The sequence below is a fragment of the Rattus norvegicus genome, chromosome 1 (genome assembly GCF_021556685.1).
Source record: "Rattus norvegicus strain SHRSP/BbbUtx chromosome 1, alternate assembly SHRSP_T2T, whole genome shotgun sequence".
NCBI classification, from domain to species: domain Eukaryota; kingdom Metazoa; phylum Chordata; class Mammalia; order Rodentia; family Muridae; genus Rattus; species Rattus norvegicus.
Genome location: NC_141534.1, coordinates 163,653,101 through 163,674,366, shown reverse-complemented (window position 1 = coordinate 163,674,366; position 21,266 = coordinate 163,653,101). Strand labels below are relative to the sequence as shown.

At 46.3% G+C, this 21,266-nt stretch overlaps 1 protein-coding gene across 15 annotated transcripts in view; it reads right to left on the bottom strand.

Annotated features, from left to right (window-relative positions):
• Positions 1-21,266, bottom strand: part of Tenm4 (teneurin transmembrane protein 4) — a 700,311-nt gene that overhangs the window by 161,507 nt on the left and 517,538 nt on the right. For all 15 annotated transcript variants that reach the window (XM_087558479.1, XM_087558500.1, XM_087558515.1 and 12 more), the window contains 3 exon segments: positions 17,744-17,914; positions 11,315-11,529; positions 9,598-9,808 (listed from right to left, as the gene is read on the bottom strand). In XM_087558479.1, the coding sequence (XP_087414605.1) occupies positions 9,598-9,808; positions 11,315-11,529; positions 17,744-17,914 (597 nt within the window).

Here is a 21,266-nt window from a genome sequence, read left to right as displayed (position 1 = left end):
TCCCACGGGCCTCTCTGTTCCTGCAGACCTCGTTACAGTGTAATTACTCATGAAAGGGTCAGTTTTCCCCTTGATTGTAGGTTCTTTGAGGGCAAGGCTTGTTTTATTCACTGCTAAATCTCCAGCACTTACCCATGCAGATATCAGCAAATGAATGAAGATGAAAATAAATAAGGAGATATTGATGCTTTCCCAGCATTGTGGGACTCTCTGGTGTATGCTTTTATAGGAGTGTTTGGCCAGCACGAGACTTATGAAAAAGAAAACCCCACACCTCTTAGACAAAAACCCCATGGCTCCTGCACATGGTAGCTAGAATTCAGCTCAGCTCTGGCTGAGATTCAAGCCTTTGCTCTTCCTCTGGGCCACAGCACCTCCCCCAGGCACAGCCCTGCTGCCCATTTATTTCTGAACCCTTCACTAACCACCGCCAGTGCCAGTCCCAGCAGAGCCCCTCATCCTGAAGCTAGCATATACCCACAAGGTGTTACAAGGCAAAAGGCAGTACATTTTGTCAGTATCACCATGAAGGGAAAGAGGAAAGGTACTGACAGCTCTCACGACTGATGTACTGGCATCTATTGTAGGCAGGAGGAGCAGCTTTTAGTAACTGACAGAGAAATGAGATAACAGAAAACCTAGCCATCGGTTGCAAATATCAAACCACTACTGGAAAAAACAAAAAACAAAAAACAAAAAACAAAAAACAAACAAACAAACAAACAAACAAAAAAGACCTCTTCCATGGATAACTTCATCAGATTAGTGAGTAGAGTAGGACGAGAGCGTCTTTCAGCAAGGTGAGGCTCAGGTAGGGGATGCTTTCTCAGCTAGGAAAATGAACCTCAAGGACCAGAGAGAGCCAGCATCCTGTGTATCTGGGAGGATGGAAGCCATCTTTAAAACCCCGTCTGTCTTTATGATGGTCTATGACAGCATAGGACACACAAATGTCCCCATGGTAGAAACTTGACTACATTAACCATTGGTGTGTAAGAGCATGCAGGCTAGGACTTACCTCCGAGACCTTGGCCAGTAGCACTGAGCCTCAAGTTCTTCATCTACAGCATGGAAATAGACAGTCTAACTCCTGAGTTGTTCTGAAACGTATAATGTACTAGGTACAGTCCCTGGCCCCACGACATTGTGCTATAATATGATCCCGGCTGAGTGAAGAGGCTTCACTAAGTAAGCCTCAGTTCTCTTAAGAAGATTGGGAATGCAATGTCAAGGAGGGATTCTGGCATTACATAGTTTCAGTGATGAGGATAGAGTCTCAGAGCATCTGGGATCTTTCTGCTCAACTTCCCTCAGCACGTTTCCCCAGTCCCTACCACGCAGCTCTGACGCTCACGGGTCCCTGCCAGCAGCATGTGTTTGCTCACTCATGAAACAGACTCTCCTCTCTTCTCCCCTCCTGTCTTAGCTTCTGCCCGTGGAAAATGTCATCCTAACCTTCGAGGCTGGCCAGTTATCTCCACAGCTCAGACGTGGTCTATTCTAGTCACTTATCCCCACTTCTGTCTCAGGTTAGCCCCAGCCCTGCCTAGGTAATGGGAAGATCTTTCCCAGAGTTCCAAGTGCCTGTAACTTGAATTTTTAAATATGTATGCCAGATTGATCTCAAGTCCTGCAGTCGCTTCTCTTGCTACCTTAGAATTTGTTGAAAAATAAAATAAAAATTTCACATACCACATGGAAAGACCCTCACAGATGGGCTCCTGGCTACTGTTCCAGCTATACCAGATATATGCATCCCTTTGAAGCTCAAACTCCAGGAGACCTTCCGAGTTCCTGGAACACACCCATCCTGTTCCTCAAGCTTTACATTGCTCTTCCCTCCAGCTCTACGCGTCATAGCTGCTACTATATTCCCCACCCTGCAGTCTAGTTCAGGCCTCCTGCGTGCTTCTCTCTGGAGCACCTTCGCTTCTTACCCTAGTGCACACGGACCTTTTGTGGCCATGGGTCTTTAAGTATACGTGATATGTAGAGTTCATGACTAGCTTCAAACTTGAGAAGTTTAAACATACAGACAGATTCCAGCAGCGCAAGGGGACATGGCTATTTTATGTACACCGACATGGAATGCCTGCTTGGGTCACGGATGATATAAAGGCAGTCAGAAACCACTGGGTAAATAGAAAAACTGATATGGTCTCAGTCTGTTTGCAGTCTGGCCTCTGCTATTCTGCCTCTGAGACTCCTGCCTATCCTCCGATATTCAAGGTTATGGACACAGTGCTTGGTTCTCTGGGTGGCAGGAAGAAACTGAGCCGAGCCCTTTCCCTCCTCCCCAGCCACAAATGCAGCATTCTTCTCTTTGCTGCTGTCTCACCTGAGCGCCCTACAATTACTTCCAAGATCAAGTCCTACGGCTGCCTCATGGCTGGACCTATGCACTGGGTTAGTCTCCCATGCAGTCCAAGGGCTCGTTGCTGGTTCTTACTGAACCAAACAGCAAGGATGAAGTCTGAGGGAGACACCACTGGCTGCCTACAGAACCCTACTTTTGGTTGGAGCCAACACAGCAAGCTAAAATTGTTTCAGCCCTGAGTGTTCAGGAAACACACCTTAGCCGCAGGGATGTTAAGCTACGTGGTTTAGGGGAGGATATCCTGCTTTCTTACCTCCTCCCCTTTTCTTCTTTTCCTCTTTCCATCTTCTTTTAGTCCCCAATGGAAAGGAAAGTGAGTCCTGGCTTTAGCTCAGGGCATTCTCAGGCTTGCCTCTTACTTCAGTAGGTGTGTGTCTGTTTGTTTGTATATGTGTCTTATGTTTATGCTTGTATGTGTATGTATGTGTGTATATGTGTTTGTGTGTACATGTGTGTGTATGTGTGAGTGTATTTGTGTGTGCTTGTATAAGTGTGTGCATGTGTATGTGTGTGTATATATGTATGTTTGTGTGTGTGGGTGTATATAGATATGTGTGTGTGTGTGTGTGTGTGTGTGTGTGTGAGCCAACTTATGCCCATGAGGCAGTAACTATGAAAACAAAATCCCAGAGCAAGACTGGTAGAGCACAGGGGAGACAAAGTCTTGTCCCCAGTGGATATAACCACTGAACTGCTGGAACATCTGGAGTAGGAGTCACATGAAGACATCAAAGTCCCCGAAAGGGCATCTGAGTATGGCTCTTGCTCTTCCCACACTAGCCACGTGTCTAAGTCCTTCCCACACAGGTAGACCCTTCTGCTACATCCTTCCATTACCCTTTCTTTCCTGTCTCTGAGGTTTCAGTACATTCTGTGATAAGATATCCAGAGCAGCAGCAGGAATGGGGCAGAGGGGAGCCCTGACCTTTGGGGAGCAGGGGAAGCTACTGTGGGGCTGGTTTTCCAGTTGGCAGAGTGTTTTGATACTCCTAGCTCTTCCTCCAAACAGAGTTTGGCCACGATCTCCACTAAGCTGACTTGATCTGTCCTTTGATCTATGATTTTTACCAAAGCTTGGACTGAATCACTGTATCAGGGGAGGCGAATTCATGGGGCACTGTTCCAAAAGAGCAATTCCATTAGCTATCCCGCCACTTACAAGAAGGTTAGTTCAGTATCAAGAGAGCCAGACTCTTCACTGCCCACTTTCTCCTTGACAAGAGAATTCACAGGGAAGGGGGGTGGCGAAGACAGCCTGCTAAAGACTGAGAACGAGTGCTCAATCACCTTGGTTTCTTCTTTGAAGTGAAGCAGCTGGTTTTCATGCAAACTACTTTATCACCAGATCTTTGTGAACACGCTCAAAGGCTGGTGCCTAATTGGAGCAAGGGGAAGAAAGAAGCACTATGGTCCAGCAAGCTTTGGATAGTCATGGAGGGGTCTGATTATGATGGTCTGCAGAGAGGCAAAAATGTAGGTGCATGAACCTTGTGTTCCCTGTAACAAAGAGCAATGGACAAGAGGAAATCCAGGGAACCCACAGCTAGTGCCACTCCAACAGTCCTTCTGTCATCTCTGATGTCCCACACCCCAGATCACAGCCTGCAACCCCAGCAAACCCCTCTGGACCGTATTAATGAATGGCTTCGGATGCAGGACAAAGAAGAAAGCCTTCTGGTTCTCATCATTTTATCTTCATATGCGAAATCCTATCTCCATGCCCAGTCAGTGCAGAGTTAGCATCCTGCTTGGGGTAGCATTCAAGGCTTTCCTGGACGACTCACTTCTGCCCATGCTCTAGTCGCAGAGCCGCCAATTTCTCAGCCAGCTCCTAGGTTTCTAGCTATCCACCTCCAGCTCTTGCCATTCTCACAATGTGGAATAGGTGGTTTGCCACTTACTTTCTATCCTTCATCGGGAATGAGTATCTTTTCAAGTAAGTTTTATGCAGTGTGTGTGCTTCCTCATGCACATACACGGGCACCACAGTGAACATGTGGAGACCAGAGGACAACTCGTAGGAGTCAGTTTTCTCTTTGCATCTTTTTTCCTTGACCCAGGGATCAAATTCAGGTCACAGGGGCTGGCAGCAAAGGCTTTACCTACTGAGTAAACCCACTGGCCCTCTATTTTCTTTAAATATGACTAAGCCACACATCATGAAGGACCAGATTGAATGTTCCTCTAGCCCAAGAGCCTCTGGGACCCGCTCAGCAGGACACACCCTTTCCTGATTCCTGTCTCTTGGCCCTTTGATCCATGCCTCCTGGAATGGCCTTCCGTGCTCCCTTTCTTTGTCTTAGAGGCAGTTACCATATGAACACCATCCCCATCAATCCAAACCCCTAGCTACTTTCTCCATGGGCAAAAAGCAAGGTTAGATAATAGAGAATAGATGGAAGGAAAGAAAGGAGCTGAACCACTTCCAGTGCCTGGACACAGAACAGACTGGTTTCCAGTGGCTGCCCGAAAATAAGCAAGCAGACTGGCCCTTTCAATTGGCCAGGGAGACCAGAGCACAATCCTTATAAAACCCCCAAGCCCAGTGCTTCCCAACAGCGGCTCTTGTTTCTCCTGGTAGGTTTCTAAATCCACCATAGGCCACTTCTGTTATTTGGCAGCCTGGCTTGGCTTGGCTTGGCTCGCTGCGGTGTCAGGTTGAGCTGTCCTTTTATGCTTTGGCGTGAACCCAAAGGGAAGGATAAGTTGCTAGCTGGAGACCCAAAATACCACACTGCTAACCTGTCAGGCCTCAGGGAGGCAAGCCACCCAGGGAAAGGCCTTCTCATTTTTAAAGTTTTAGATACTGTATGATTATTTTTTCACCATAGTCTTTTTAATGACTTCTCAAGGAAACTTCTTGGATTGATGTGAAGTTCTTACTGATAATTGGAGGCAAGTTAACAAGGGAGAAGTTATGATTCATAGAACACAAACAGATAAAATATTAAATCACATCACCATGACAAAGAGCAAGACTCTTGCATGGTGGGGACCCAAGAGAATTTAGAATTCAAGTTTCCTTTCTGTCTCTGCTTTTTGTGTTGGGCAAGCCATCTAAGCCCTCGGCACCTCAGTTTCTTCATCTATAAAGTTAAGTTGAAGGGAAAGCATCTCTTTCCAAGCTGGGGAGATGCATCACTGAATAAAGTGATTCTCTTGCAAGGACCAGGATCCGAGTTCAGCTCCCAGAACCTGCATAAATATCTTGGGTGTAGTGGTATACATAACCCCAGTGCTGGGGTTTGAGGCTAATTAGCCTAACCTAAATGGAGGTTGAGGGCAGGGAGACCTTGTCTGAGGAACAGCATCCAACATTCTTTGGCATCTATACTCTCTCTCTCTCTCTCTCTCTCTCTCTCTCTCTCTCTCTCTCTCTCACACACACACACACACACACACACACACACACACCCTCTTGTCTCAGGCTGCTGTAAGTTATGTTAAGCATGGTTCCAAGTACATGATAGGTGTACTTTAGATACTTGATGAGTAAATGAACCAAGGAATATGTGGGAAACAAATTAAATATAAAAACTCGAACAAAGGTTTGATCCAGGTGAGGAGGCAAAAGGCTAAAAAGAAGGGAACCCTAAGAGTTACAGAGAGGCTGGGGTGAAATCACACCTAGCTTTTCTTACAGCACCGCAAACCTCGACTTTCTCATTTGCGATGGGGAGGGTTGCCTCCGTCCAGAGTTAGTGTACGTCTTAAAGGATGAGTACAGAATCCTTTGCAAACCTTGAGAGGTGATTCGACTTCAGCTGGCCGGGTCTGCCTTGCCTTGCAAGTGGGGCCCTGTGATGTCATTAACACCTGAGGTCAGCAAGGCTGCCACTTTGGGGAGGTCAGAGAGAAACAGACCCCTCTGATTCTAAATCTCCCTCTGCTAGGGAGAGCTTATTATTCCCGAAAGCAGATGTCATATTTTATTCTAAAACTAGCATGGTTTAAGTGGGAGTGTACACACCTATACGTGCATGCATGCGTGCGTGCATTCTTATGCATGCTTGTAGCATAGATCCAGTTTAGTGAGAACAACGTCAACATCAGGTCTCTGTGTGGAAAGACTTGTATATCCAGTTTGGAAAGTGCTTTTAGATATTTTTTTCCCAAGGCAAAAGATAAACTTATTTGATTTAGAGCCATCAGCTGGTTTGCATTAAATGGGGGGGGGGAGCGAAAACATATACAGTACGACCATTTGTTAGACACAATTATTCCTCCTGTTACTTAATTATAAGCAGACATAAATACGCTGAATGCTGACGTCTCAGGTCTTCTTCAATTCTCGATCTGTGTTTCAGCATGTAACGAAAGGAGGGTCATATTCCAGAGTGTGTTAGGCAAACCCGAGAGTTACAATTGTATATTGGGGCCATAATGACTTTGCTAGAGCAAGGCCTAAACTTTTAATTAACCTGCCAAGACAAATTACAGCTCGTGGCTCACAGGTAACGATCACGGACAGCTGAGACTCAATGCTGGGGACTCTCAGGAAAGAGGGATTAATAGCGACATCAGAATCAGTCTGTTTTTGTATTAAAAGAAAAAAAGAACCAGTGTTCATTAAACAATCATTGTAGCTTGAAGGGAGGCAGAGAGGTAGAAAGACAGACAGAAAATGGAAGAGGAGGGAGGGGGCAGAGTGCCTTGACTGCTCCCCTCTTGAGTATGTGCAGTGGCCCCACAGGTACCAGGCAGTCTTTGCTTTTTTTCCACCCTAATGCTCACAATGTAGACTGCAAACGACCACCTAAGACTTTTTTTCCAGGCAGGGAAGGGCTGGCCCACCACTGGCAATCACAGAAGTAACATGGGACCACATGAGAAGGGAGGAGCAGGAGGCAGTTGTATGCGCTGTTTCCAGAGCCTTGTTGACAAAGAGTACCCGAGCTCTCCCATCTGTCCACAGACTCAGGGTTTCTGAAGGAAGGACCAAACTTCTATTTGACGCCACAGCTGAATCCTTTGTCCAACAGCGTTTGAGAAGGACCATGGCTATAAGCCCTAGCTGCTTAAAACAGGCACTGTAGCATGGGCTCTATTGCGTGCAGCTCCCCAGGCCTGCTGGAGTACATTCTGCATTTTATCCAGACCCTCAGGTAGTTCTTTAGTGCATTGATATATAGGAAGCATGAGAAAGCCTATCTGCTCTGGTCTGAAAGGATTAAGGGACAGTCTAAGTCATCTAGGTGAGAAAAACCAGGGTGAAAAACAAGATCACGGTCTTAAGGAACATCCCACTATTTCCTTACGGTTTTAAGATGCAGCTCCTAGTTAAAATGGCTTTCTTTGGGAATTTGAATTAATAACCTTTCATATTTATACTCAGTTATTAAAACAGAAATCTAACTGTAAATGGTCCTAGCTCTGTGTGGGCCCAGTGCTGTGTGCCTCCTTGTGAACTGTGCCTAGAAGGAGTCAGGCTAGGAGACTAGGGAACTCAGATGACCTGGGGCATGATAACTGTGTCCCTAAATTAAAGCCACCATAGCAAGAAAGAAAATATGTAGTGACTGCTGCTTGTAGAATCTGAGACGTGACAGCCTAGCCGTGGCTGAGGCCAGCTTCCAGCCTCCAGTTGTAGGGATTGGGAGCTGCAATGTTGGTCTCCAGTTCAGCAATAGCTACTAAGACCCAGATTCAGATTCCAGAATATTTTTAAATTAATCAAGTAATTAATTTGTTTTTTTGAGACAGAGTTTCTCTGGACAGCCCTGGCTGTCCTGGAACTCCTCTGTGGACCAGGCTGGCTTCAATCTCAGTGATCAACCTGCCTCTACTTCCCACGTGCTGGGACTAAACACATGTGCCATCATCACCTGGCAAGTTTATTTATTTTTATTGTCTGTGCATTAGTAGTTTGCCTGCATATATGTCTGTATGAAGCTGTTGGGTCCCTTAGAACTAGAGTAACAGACAGTGATGAGCCACCACATAGGTGTTGGGTCCTCTGAAGAAGCATTCAGTGTTCTTAACTGCTGAGCTATCTATCTTTCTATCCCAGATTCCAGAATCTCAAGAAACCAATGGACAGAAATGAATAAGAATTTGTATGATGTTAAAAGCCAAGTTCACGGTAGAGCTTCTGGACTAAGTCAGATTCCCTCTACACCACACAGAAAACTGTAAGAGGGAAACCAGTAGCACGGCAACTGGCAAGACCTGAGCTGCTGAGGTTCCTGCTGAAGGAAACCTGGGCAGGTAAAGGTTGTGCTCTTGCTTATTCCTTACCAACCAAGTGGCATTGTCCATGGAGACTCGGTGTGTATCATGGCAACAGACTACACCTCGAGTCAAGGACAACACCGAGGGATGTTTCCTTCGTCAACATCGGTTGTTGAATGCCACCTCTGCTTTTTTGCCATCGAGGCAAAATATTAGGGCAGAATATAACAGAAGCATATTAACCATGCTCCATTAAACAGAAAGGTTCGCTCTGCCTCAGTACTAAAGGCAAAACTGCAAATAAGGAGGAAATGAGCTGAAAGCGACTATTGCTGATTAGGAGAGGGAATCGGGATCTTTGAAGAATGCTGAAAATGTAGTACTAAGTCAAGAAATGTTCCTTCAATTCCCTTCCCCTTGTCAGACAGACTCCCAGCCAAGGTGCACTCTAAAGCATTCACTAGCCAATGCTCCTGTCCAAGAGCCCCGGGCCATGTTCTGGCTAAATTCTAGATACCAGGAAACACTCTATGTCAGAGAATATGATAGTTCTATTCTCAGTGAAACCCCAGTGTGACTGCAAACTGCTCTTCCAGTCCCCATCTCTGCCATTTTCACTTTCTGTTCAAGTCATTGCCTTCTCTCATCTGCCAGCCTCTGCTGATTCCAAACGTAAAAGACAAACCCAAATCAAACCAGACCCAAATGACAAGTCAGCGAGTTGAACTAAGTGAGACCTTAAAGACAGGTGGGAGGCAAGTGCCAATGAGGGAAGTGTGTCTTCAGTGTGCTTTGCCATCCAGGATTCCTATCTGAATGTGAGTTTTGTCTCCTCACTCTTGAGAGGCAGCTGAGGGTTCAGACACCTTATCTAGCAAATCCTCTCCGGATGACCTTGTATGCTCTGAGTGGCAGCCATAGCTCTGGGCAAGAGCTACAGCTATTCAACTCCAATTATATTCAATTCTGATTCCTTGCCAGTACCAACTCCTCAGTCCACACAACCTTCCTCTCATCCAAACACATTAATAGAGGGTGTAGCTGCTTACCAATGGTGGTGGTGAGGAAGGAAACCACTTCAGACTCTTTCCCATCATTGTAAAAGGCCAGGTGCCAGATTCCTGAATCCAGATACTGGATGAAACCGGTCTCATGGCTGGATGGGGGGACGGTGCCTCGAGACTGGCGCTGAGGACCCTCCAGGCTCCTTGCCTCTTGGGTTAGCAGCCTTCTTCCATCCAGTAGCTCTACAAAGTCAAACTAAAGCACAAAGGGAGCAGAGTTAGCAATGAACGGACACCTCCACTTCACCAAGCTCCGTGCAGGGCTTCTCCTGTGGAGTTTCTAGAAGGGAAGGGAGTCAGGAAGAGAGGCCAGGAGAATAAACCAAACAAGTCCTCTCTAGATCTGCAGTCGTCATGGTAATATTCTTCCAACTTATTTGTGAACGTGGCAAAATTAATGCTTATCCATTGCCTTGCTTTGTTTTAATTTTGAGACATACAAGCCTTTACTTGATTGTGTACACATTAAGACAGCCATGTTTTCTTTAGTGGCAGGTGCCTCAGTAGGAACACACCAGCCACTCTGTAATTATCGGAGGTTCAGTGCAAGTACGGATGGGAATCTTAGGAAGTTGGAGTGGGATTGCAGCACTGAGTAGGGTTGGGTTAGTCATGGGCTGAATTGGATTAGCTCATAATTCCATCTGTGAAACACACACACTGATTGATCCAAGACTGTTGGTTTGAAGCTCCAGGAAAGTCCGCCATGCAGTAGGGACATCAGGAGGGTGAAGCTTTGCTCCCTCACTCCGAGTAGCTCCCTAGTTAGATTTTAGTGGATGGGAGATATTTAGCCTACCTCGAACAAAGCTGATGCTGTGAAGTTCTGTGGTCGCCAGAGACCAGGCTCATCCATTGCTCTGTGACCTGACCTTTGGCTAATTCTGGAGCTAAAAGTTTTACACATGACCTCAGAATGGATGATGGATATTTACGGCTTTGATGACTTTAACTGTAAAGTTAGCATGTGTGTTGTAGGTGTGTGATCATAGTTGTGCATGTGTGTGCATGGGGTGTGTGTGTGTGGGGGTGCACAGGCCTCTGTTCTCTCTGACTCATGACTCCTCCTCATCCTATTTCTTTCTTTTCTTTCCCTCTTCCTCTCTTTTGGTGTCAGAGATGGAACCCAGAGTCCAGCATGCTAAGCACAAACATTGTCCCTGTACCATATCCCCAGCTCTTTGTTTCTGGTACATGTGTTCAAATAAATGTAAAATCCTGAGGAAAGGAGGGATGCAAGAGACAAGGCAAGTTATTGATTTGGAGTGTCTATGCTAAGCCTTCTATGAATGCTCCTTGTTACAGGAATTCTGCAGGGCAGTTACCATTACTTCCTATTTTGTAGATGAGGAGGTTCTCAAGGAGAGGATAAATTTTGGACCCAAGCTCGCATTGCCCATGGAAAGAGGATTCATGCACAATGTGTGGTTTTCTCTCTGGGCCATAATGTCTGGGACCTGTCATTTTGGAAGGGGTGTAGTAGCAGAAAGGTAGTTGTGAAGTGTCCTAGAATTCTCTGAAAAAGATCCAGAGACCTAACCTCACTCTTCTGGAAGGCAGGATGTTAAGGGGGCAAATGGATGAGAAACCTATACAATAACATGAAATTTCCTTTAAGCTTCAGGAAATGTCTAGGCTTCTGGCCTGGGTTAGAATCTGAATGGACATCCAAGAGGTTAGTCAGGATGTGGGGTCCAGTTACCTGAGTATGAGAAGGAGGAAGGCCTTTTCTGCCGTAAATGCCAACCAGAGCTGCTTTCCCCAGAGACACATTGAACTTCAGATGCACAGGGTGGTCTATGAACACCTGAGATCTCCAGAACGTTCCAGGCGGGATCTTCTGGGAAGCCCGTCTCCCCACATCGATTTCTCCAGAGTCTATGAAACTGTCCTCTGGAAATAAACTACTTGGCTTTCCTACCAAGACACAGGGAAGGAAAGACAAGAACATTCTGGTTAGCCACATACAACAAGGAACCAGTGTCCCAACATCCCGGACTCCACTCTACCTCTCACCCCAGAGGTCTGCAGTCAGCTCCCTGCTTTGCTCCTCCTCCATAGGAGTAAGATAGTCTAGAATTTTCTCCCCAGTGATGCTCAAATTGTTCTGCTAAAAATATTCATTCTTTCAAAGCCGTATGGGTACTCCCAAAGGGCCATCTGTTTACTGCATAATGCCACAGCTTGTTAAAATATATTTTGATCCTAAAAATAATCGTCAGTGGTCACATGAGAAAAACTTTGCAATCGTGTGTGTGTGTGTATGTGTGTGTGTGTGTGTGTGTGTGTGTGTGTGTGTGTGTGTGTGTATAAAAGGCTGTATGATGAAGTAGAGAGGACAGAGGGAGTGAGGTGTTGTCATTCATCTTCCAACCCTATAGTGGCAGGATGGGAGTGGAGGGCTCATTTATCGTGTGCATTTTAATAGTTAAAGAAACCTCTCAGGTTCATAGATGAAATCTACAGCAAACTTAGAAAATTTAACCCAGCCCTCAGCCCTGTACCACAAGGGTGGAGGGTGCACAGCAGTGACTGCTTCTGGTGGGGGCCACCAAACCCCAGGAAGGAGGCTACTTACCAAACTTCCCCTTCACAGTAATTAAACACACTCACATGTGCGAGAGATAAGCCCTAGCTTTCTGCCAGACATTGGCCTTCTTAAGAATCAGAGAGGAGGGGCAGGGGCATTGGGAGGACCACCCTTGGGACTCTAAAAACCCCAAATCAAGTCAATAGGCTCCACTGTATTTGTCAGTAGTAAAACCCCCCTGGGCATCCTGGGTCTAAGGCTTTTTGCGTGGATAGAGATACTCTAAGATGTTCTAAGAGAACAAGAGCCATTTGCAAAGGAAACACGTTTGTGGGACTTTTTATGAAAAGCATTTGGAGAGGAGAAATTACAATGTATTCCCCCCCACCCCCCGCTCTCAGCTTTGCAAGATTCCTTACAAAGCATGTTTGACGCTGAGATGGGGCTTGGCAGGCCATTGTTGTAGTCATAAAATATTTTACTGTTTTAAATAATAAAATTCAATTTAAATGTTAAACTTCTCCATATGTTATCATTCCCTTATAAACTCCTAGGCAGAAACATCAGGTTTTTAGCTTCAAACCGTTAAATGTTATTTTAATTAAAAATGTGCCAACAACAAAAAAAAGTTAAAATGCGCACTATTAGTAAAAGTATCACGGTATTCTATCACTAACATGGGGGGGGGGCTCTGCATTTAACTCCTTATGGGAGGAATGTGCCCCAGACTTTTACCTTGAAAATGAAGACAAACTTCTACATCATGAGTCACGGAACTTCAAAGGCAAGAGTCTGATTCACATTGCATTAAGATGGGACAGCATTACTCTCATCCTTCTTTATCTGATCTGTAGGTACCCGGGACTGTAACCCTTTTATGGTGCAGGTAGAGAGTTTGCACCCTCAGCTCTGAGCTCTCCCAGGGAGGCAGAACTGAGGGGTGTAAGCATAGCGCCCTCTGAACCTCCCATGCCTAGGAAAGGCTGAGAAAGCAGCATAGCCTGCTAATTCCAGGGACTGCTTTTAGGAGAGCAGGGTGGGGTCGGAGCCAAGGGGGCTGGAGAACTGTCTGCACTCACATGTTCCCTGCCTCGGAATAAATAATGGAAAATCTTCCCTCACTTTAGCCCAGGGCTCCTTTCCTCTCTGGCAAAGAGGAGAGCATACGGTGGGAGGCAGCCTTACAGGTCATGATGGGTCCAGAGATACCCTCCAGAACTCAGGCAGGATTCTAGGCGAGGGTATATAAATAGACATAGCACTTGCCCCAAAGAGTGACAGAGGAGAGTTTTCTGTCATTGCACTTTCTATAGTTCAAGGATGTGAGCTGGGTATGAGAGAAATACTCTTTTCACACTGGGCCAATTGGTGGGGAATGGTGGCCGAGAGGAAAGAGTGAACAGCATTTGCTGCCTTTAGCTCATGGGAAAGATGCCTGAGATTGCCAGGGCTGGGGCTAGGCAGGGCTGGAGGAGAGAGAGAAAGAACCCGACCTGCCTTTGTCTTTCCAGATCGTGAGACTCCTTGTTTTTAATTCTGAGCACAAAGCGTGAGGACTAGAATATAAAATGTCCCACTGCGAAGTGTAATGCACCAGTGGAGTGAAGGGGATGGGAGGAGAGGCTGGTAGAGGGGGAAATCTGTGTATGAAACTCTTCTTTCATGCATATTCTGGAAGACAGCAGGTATTCGTCGGAGGAACAGTGCTAAGGCGGAGGTTAATGAGTTCCAGCTATGTCAAGGGCCCTCATTTACATGAGCTCAGTTGATTCTCAGGACACTAAGACCAACTCTACACGGAGGAGGCTCTGAATGCTTAAGAAGCCAGTCAGAGACGAAGTCACTTGAGAAATCTCTTTACCTCGTAGAATGTGGCTTCTCAGAGGGATTAAATACGTGAGTGGTGAATTAAAATCTGGAGTGACACTCTTCGGTGGTGTTGGGGTACACTGACCCTCTCAAAGGGCAGCAACTCCAGTGGGGTTCGTGGGGTGAATGTCAAGATTTAGCCAGCTAGATCCAAGGTCCGGTTAAGAACCTGGTGGTATGTCAGGGTTTGGAAGTTGGTCACATTTTACTCATCAGGAAGCCGTAAACAGACTCAGGGTAGCTGGGGGTCTGAAGACGGCCATGAGAAGCACACTATAGTACTGCTAGGTGTCCCTAGGCCTTGACAAATGGTACAGGAAACTCGGTTTAGACCCTAGCCCTTCCAACAGCATGATTCAGTTTCACAGCACAGATTCCACTGATAACTATCTTTATCTTTGTACACTTAGATTCAGGCTTCTTAGAGCAATGCTGTCCAAATACACAATCACGTCCATAAAAGAAATCTCTCAATGAGCTGCTGAAATGGTCGAATGGCTCCATCAAACGTGGGAGATTTGGAAGAACTGGAATTGCCCTGCATCCCAATCACAGTCTTGACTCTCCTGAGCGGATCCATCTATCCAGGTTCTAAATTTCTAGTCAACTGACAATCCCCTCACCTAATTTTTTTTCTTTTTGTTATTCTCAGTGCAATAGATTGCACAAAGAATCCCTTAGTTTCCTTAGCAACTGTTTGAAATTTATTTGGCTATCAAAATAAGCTGTTCCATTTTGGAGAGCCCAGCTGAGCCCGTGTGCGGCAATTTGTATGGTTCAAACTGATAGGCATTCTTATTCCACTGCAAAAGGAAAGCACCATCCCTGGCCGGCCTAGTCGACCATCAGAGAGGCATGTTTACGCAGCGACTCCTCCTTCCCCGTTAATGCAAGCGTGAGGTCCTGTGGTGTTGTTTCAGGAAGCTGCTACATTTGGTTTCTGCCCCATAATGACCCCGAAATGGTTAGAGACACTTTGTAAAATACAGCATCAATTACAGTTTAATGTCATCCTCACAGACGTGAGAAACACGGTACTGGGATCATCACATTTTAATTTATATAATTTAAAAGGCATGCTTTAAAATATTTTTTAAATACCCCAGACCTTAGGAAGACCCATGAGGGTAAATGTTAATGAGTATACATCCCTAGGGTCTTCAGCTTTGAAGTGGAATGGCCTGGACTAGGTAGACAAGATGAGAGGCCTCGCTGGACTGATGACCACTCTCTACAAGTGTCTCCTCCCTGGTGGGCTAGCAAAGGAGCCACCATCATCCTTGTTTTACAGATGAGGAAACTGAGGTCAGATGGATGAAGTAACTAGAACGAGTGAATGGAACAAATAAAAGGCTGGGTTGGGAACCACATTTGGACCGTGTGGCTTCAAGGACATCTGAGCCCACCACTAGCTTTTTTTTCTCTTAATCACATCATACTGCTTTTCCCATGATCATGGTACAGGGACGCTAATCTTAATTCTGTAATCAATTCTTTCCCCTGATACCATCAGAAGGGGCCAGAAATGTGCCCTCAAAGTAGGGTTAGGAATTTCACTACCGAGACAAAGTCTAAGGAAGCAGGGTTTTATCATCACAATTTAAAACAGAAACTGAGTAGACATTGGTTCGCTTGGGGTGGAGGGGGGAGAAGAACCATGTTTCAGGCACATGCATTGCCCCCTCCCCCACAGCAATCACTCCTGATGCTGACTGCTTTCCAGTACTGCCCTCCATTTAAGGGGCTTATAAACAGGATTTTCATTTGCATCAGTAATAACCGATAATCCCTTTAAGCAAAAATTCCCCAATTAAAACAAGCCAATAAGGCAGTGTAATTTCGTGTTGTTTCTTATCTACACAACCCCCTCCTCCGGAAAAACTAACAGAACCCAAACAACCCACAAAGTAATTTCATTAGCGTGCAAGATTTCAGATAGGCTTAACTCCCGCTGAAGGAATGTCTGTTAGAGATTCATGGTGGGAAGAAACTATGCTGTGTTACAGGAGGTCCTTTACCAATTCCACGAGGGATAAAGATGGCTTGCATGCGTCTTCACAGGCTGGTCTAAAGGCAGCGGTTCCTCTGTGGGTTCCACTGGTGGGACTAGACAACGTGAATTAGCGTGAGGTCTGCAAGCCACCAGCAGGACCATGGACAGTGCCACCTCTGCCAGATCCCTGAAGAGTGCCAGTCTACCCCACAACGATTCTTGTACAGATTTCACCGGTAGGACTTGCAAATTGCAATGCAACCTATAGAGAACCTGCAGCTCAGTGCTTTCTAACTGAGCCACAGGAAGCAGAAGTGGAGTCTGGAATGCTTGGCTCAGGGAGTTTGCTTAAGCTGACATCACAGTCAGCAGCTCCACCAGTGGTCTCCACATGTTGCCTTCTTCCCTACCCCGTGACTGGGCAAGGCAGCATACGTTATTCAGTATTTTGGTTCTTAAAAATCTTTAAAATGAATGAAAGGCCTTTTCTCTCAAAACAGTGGGTAAGCATTCGGGTTTGGTTCTTTCAGAAGTCTCTGTTCATATCCCTTAAATGTGTCCACAGGTCAACAGCAGTTGACTTTGAACTTGAAGATCATCATTGCAGAAGAGGTGCTCTGGGTAAGCACAAGTTACCCTTTTAACCAAACCAATGGCTTTGAAAGGACACAGAGACCCAAAAGGCATGAGCCCAGAGTTAAGCAAGGCAAGAGGAAACATGGTGTGAGCTACAAAGGTAGGGGCCATGGCCACTTTGCCAACAGGAAAACAGCAGAGGCAAAAACAAAGATCACAGCAGGTGCAGGAGAAGGGAAGGCCACCATGCCTGAAGGACATGTGGACTGGCCTGGGAGCTCACATTGTTCCAATTTTGGCTGACAGTGAGGGAAGTTGTATCTATGGATTGTTATAAAGACCATTAAGAAATTCAAAATATGGGTCCATGGGTTCCCACTCAAGAATGCCAAGCACAAAATGTCACCACTATTTCTGTCATGCCTCATGGTACAACAGGATTTCACATCTATATCTCCTTTGAGGTCCTGTCACCATGGGGGTGGATCAGTTGGGAAAACTAATGGGGGGGGGGGTTGGTGAGAGCTCTGAGGTCCTAGACCCAAATTCATATACTCAATTCTGACATCCTCTGGGTCAAGTCCCTTCATGTCATCATTTGTGTTTGTACCTAGAATGGACATAGCTAATTATACCCATTTCATGGGGTTGTGAGGGTTAAGTGTGTGGTAAAATGACGCTAGTCAGAAGTTTTGATGCAAACACAGTGAGTACACAATAATTGTTACTACTGCAGACAAAGAAGCTGGTCAGAGACAGCAGTGACTTGGTCACTGGGTGGGCCCATCTTCTGAAATATTTCTACTGAAACACAGTCTAAAAGTTGACCGCACCACCCCCTACCATGTCCCCTCCCACACATGCCTCTTGATCCCACACAAAGATGGCTGGCTGGCAGTGTGAATGCCCTGAACGCATCTGCGGAGGCATGGAATGAGATGTGGCAGAGCAAGCACCCTGGGTCCCGCTGGCCCGGCTCTGGGCTCACACCGACAGGGAATGGGGATGAAGACACAGGTGGACTGCAGCTGGCATGGGGTGTGGAGGACGGAAGAAGACGAAGCATGAGCTGTGAGTCAGGCACAGGGTGTGCATGATGGAGGCCTCCTCCGTTCAAAGGCAGACACAGAGGACTCACGACACGGACAACGCAGCAACCCTACCTTCTGCGGCTCCTTTGCCTTTCCTGTCAGGGGTCTCTAAGCCAGTGCCCCCTGAGGGATACAGGGAGACGTCCGTTGGCACAGGCCAGCTGCTGGCTGTGTCCTCCGTGATCTCATACATCTGCCCCTCCATCGGCTGCAGGTGCCAGTTTAGGCCAAACAGGTGCATGGCTGTAGTGAGCAATGGAAAAAGTCATCTTTTTCTGCTGGAGGTGGAAATGGAACTCCCAAGCCACAAGGAAAGGGGGTCTGGGGTGGGGAAGACAGACCCTCAGTTCAGTTCAACAACAGCCCCCAGAGAGAGAGAGAGAGAGAGAGAGAGAGAGAGAGAGAGAGAGAGAGAGAGAGAGAGATCTTAGAGTGCCAGACTCTGCAAGGGGGCTCGAGACACAGTGATGATCAAGGTTTAGACCATGTCCCCAAGGGGCTCACAGTCTGGTGATGTTATGGGTAATCAGGAAGATCAGAGCTCCAGGAGGCCTTCACCTTTTTCATCAAAGGACAAATAAAAATCTATAATTTGTATGACAAAGGATTATCTCCTTAATATAAAAACAACACCCACGAATAGGTAAAGTCTAACAGTGTGGCAGAAAAATGGGCATAGGATATGAACAGACAGGTTACAGAACAGGAAATACCAAGGGCCCTGAATCATACGAAAAGGCTCTTAACATCACTCACTGTGAAAGAAATCTAAGTCAAACTCTGAAATATTAGTTTTCACATATGGTTTGGCAAAGATAAAAAGGACTGAAAATATACTGTGTTGGCAGAGGAGGGGAAGCCGGCGCCCGCACACTTTGGTGGCGTGAGCATAAATGGCTACGTGATAAAAAGCCATAAAATTTAAAATATATTCACCCTTTACCCTGGGATTTCAAGGTCCCGATTCTAGAAACTTCTCCTCCAGATACACTCACATATGTAATAAATGGTGCACATACAGGGTTACTCACTACAACATTATTTTAATAGCAAAATTTCATAAACTGGTCCATTGAGAAGAGGCCAGGTAGGATCTAGCCACACAACACAAAAGCACCGATCATAAAGAGACTGAAGAAGATTTTTATGCTTTTCTTTTCTAGAACAAAAACTGTAACCTGCAGAAGAATGTGTTTGACATACGGCCTTTGACTTTACAGTGTACTGAGTATCGGAAGGATATGAAAGGCAGTCATAACGCTGGGTGTTCCCTGTGAAGGAAGGGCATGGTGCAGGGCAGGGGTGGGAGGGGGATGTTCTGCACATCCGTGTTTTGTGCCACGAGACAGCAAAGAGTGAACACTGTCTGAAGTATACAGTGCCTGTTCAGGCTGTGGATGCTGTTTCCACAAAGATCTGTAATTGGTGCGTGACTGCTGTCTGGACTTCACTTTGGGAGTCAATACTTAGCTCTTGATTCGTGCATGGTGACACACATCTGTAACCCCAGCAGGGGGGAGGCTGAGGAGGCAGGCTGTGAGATCTATTGAGCTAGGAGGCCAGTCTGCTCCATTTGGTGAGACCCTTTCACAAACACAAAAAGAGATACAAAGATGACTTGGCAGAGCTTATGTCCTGAATTCAATCCACTAAATTACCAAAAGCTGGTCACTATGTGCTGGAGTATGCATGGTGGCAAACACAACAGAAGAAACTCCACCTTAACGACGTGGAAGGAGAAACAAACCCCTAAAGTTGTCTTCCGATGTCCACTTGAGTGTTGTAGCACACTTGTGCTGGCACTCGCACAGTGCCACATAACACACATACACCAAAACCCAACCCAACCCCAAAATACTACTCCAAAATGAAACAAGATTTAAACCTGGTCAGAGGTCTGCACTCGCCACATCCAGGATCCCTGCTCTGGCTCTCCCACATGTAGCAAGCATTCGTCTTCCTGGATCCCCCACCATGTCCTGTCTAGGACCCCTTCCTCTCATTGATGATCCTATTTTTAAAGGCCCTCTGTGGCAAACTCTGGAGAGTTAGAATCGATTCAGACAGCCAGAGCACACACTCAAGCAGTGAAGACAGATGGGTTAGGATGTCCACTCAGAAGGGCATGGCCTAGAGGAAGGGGTGCCTGAGAAGGAGGGCCACAGGAAGGCAGGGCTGATCTACAGAGATGGGAAGGCCCAATAGGAAGGTCCATAGAATTATACTGACTGCCTAAGGTGTATGTCTGGTAACACGAATGCAGTATTTCTAATCCTCAACGCCACTAGACACAATTTTGAGAGGGCTCAGAAATGTTAGGTCTTAGTACAGATTAATAAAAGCAATCAGAAGGTTAGTTAAAATTATAATGACTGATAAGACAATGATTGAGATGTTTTACTGTGCGCTACACACATAAAACTATCAGAACAATGTATCCTTTGGCTTTCATGCAAACTAAAAGGTTAATCTTTGTAGCCAGATGTTACAGATGAACAAGTGAAGGCAAGAGAGCTACTGCCATGTAGGAGATTAAATGGACAAGAAGAAGCAGAGGCTGGTCTAGAACCTGCATCTAGTCTGCAACCCAGACATGAAGACTAGCACCCTGAGTCTGTTGCTGTCTCTTATCAGCTCTATCTCACAGTGCATGAAGCTGGCAGATGAAGACACTCCTTCCTGAAAATCAGAGCCTCCAAGGCTGAAACAGGATTCCACAGGATGCCGAGAAACAGGTTGTTATACGGATACGTTCACAGCGAGTGGATTTGAGGACCTATGACAGCCTTTTTAGGCCATAAAACATGGTAGAGGCACCTGGCAAACACAGCATATCTATGACTCCAGGGCATATTCAAATCATGTCCGGGATAGGCACATGGCTGCTTCAGCCAGGAGGTTGTATTTGTGTGACAGTGAGGAGAACGACTTTTCCTTTTGCTCTGGTGTCTGTGATGTGGGACCAGAGGTAAGAAGACTCTGAACCCCAATTGCTGTTTCCTAGCTGTAGTGTCTTATCTGAGAAATGGGGGAACATTCCATCAGTGCTTTTAGCACTGACTCAGTGGGGTGTCGTGTCATAAGGGTCCTCTATCAGAGGCGTGCACTATGCTAATGGGGGTACTGCATAAGTACTATACCATACCAGAGGAATACCTTAGCAGAGGGGCCCTGTGTCAGAGGTATGTGCTCAGTGGGGAAGGTATTAATGTCAGAGGAGCATGCAGGAGCAGTACCATGTCCAAGGGGTGCTATTTCAGAGGTGTATACCATGTCAGTGGGGTGCCGTGTAAGTGGTGTACCCTGTCAGAGGGGTTTCGTGACAATGAGGTGGCATGTCAAAGTGGTGCCTTGTGAGGGAGATACCATGTCAGAGGGGCACCAAGTCAGTGGAGCACCACGTCATAAGGGTACACTGGGGCTTAGCGTACCATATCAGTGGGCTACTATATGCCAAGGTACTTTGCCCAGTGCCCATAAGTACTGTATTTTCCCAGGGGTTGGATTTGTTGATAATAACACGGACGGGGATACTAGCAGCTCCCGCTGACGGAGCGACGTTTTAGTCAGGAGTCCTGTGCAAGGTGCTTTACCC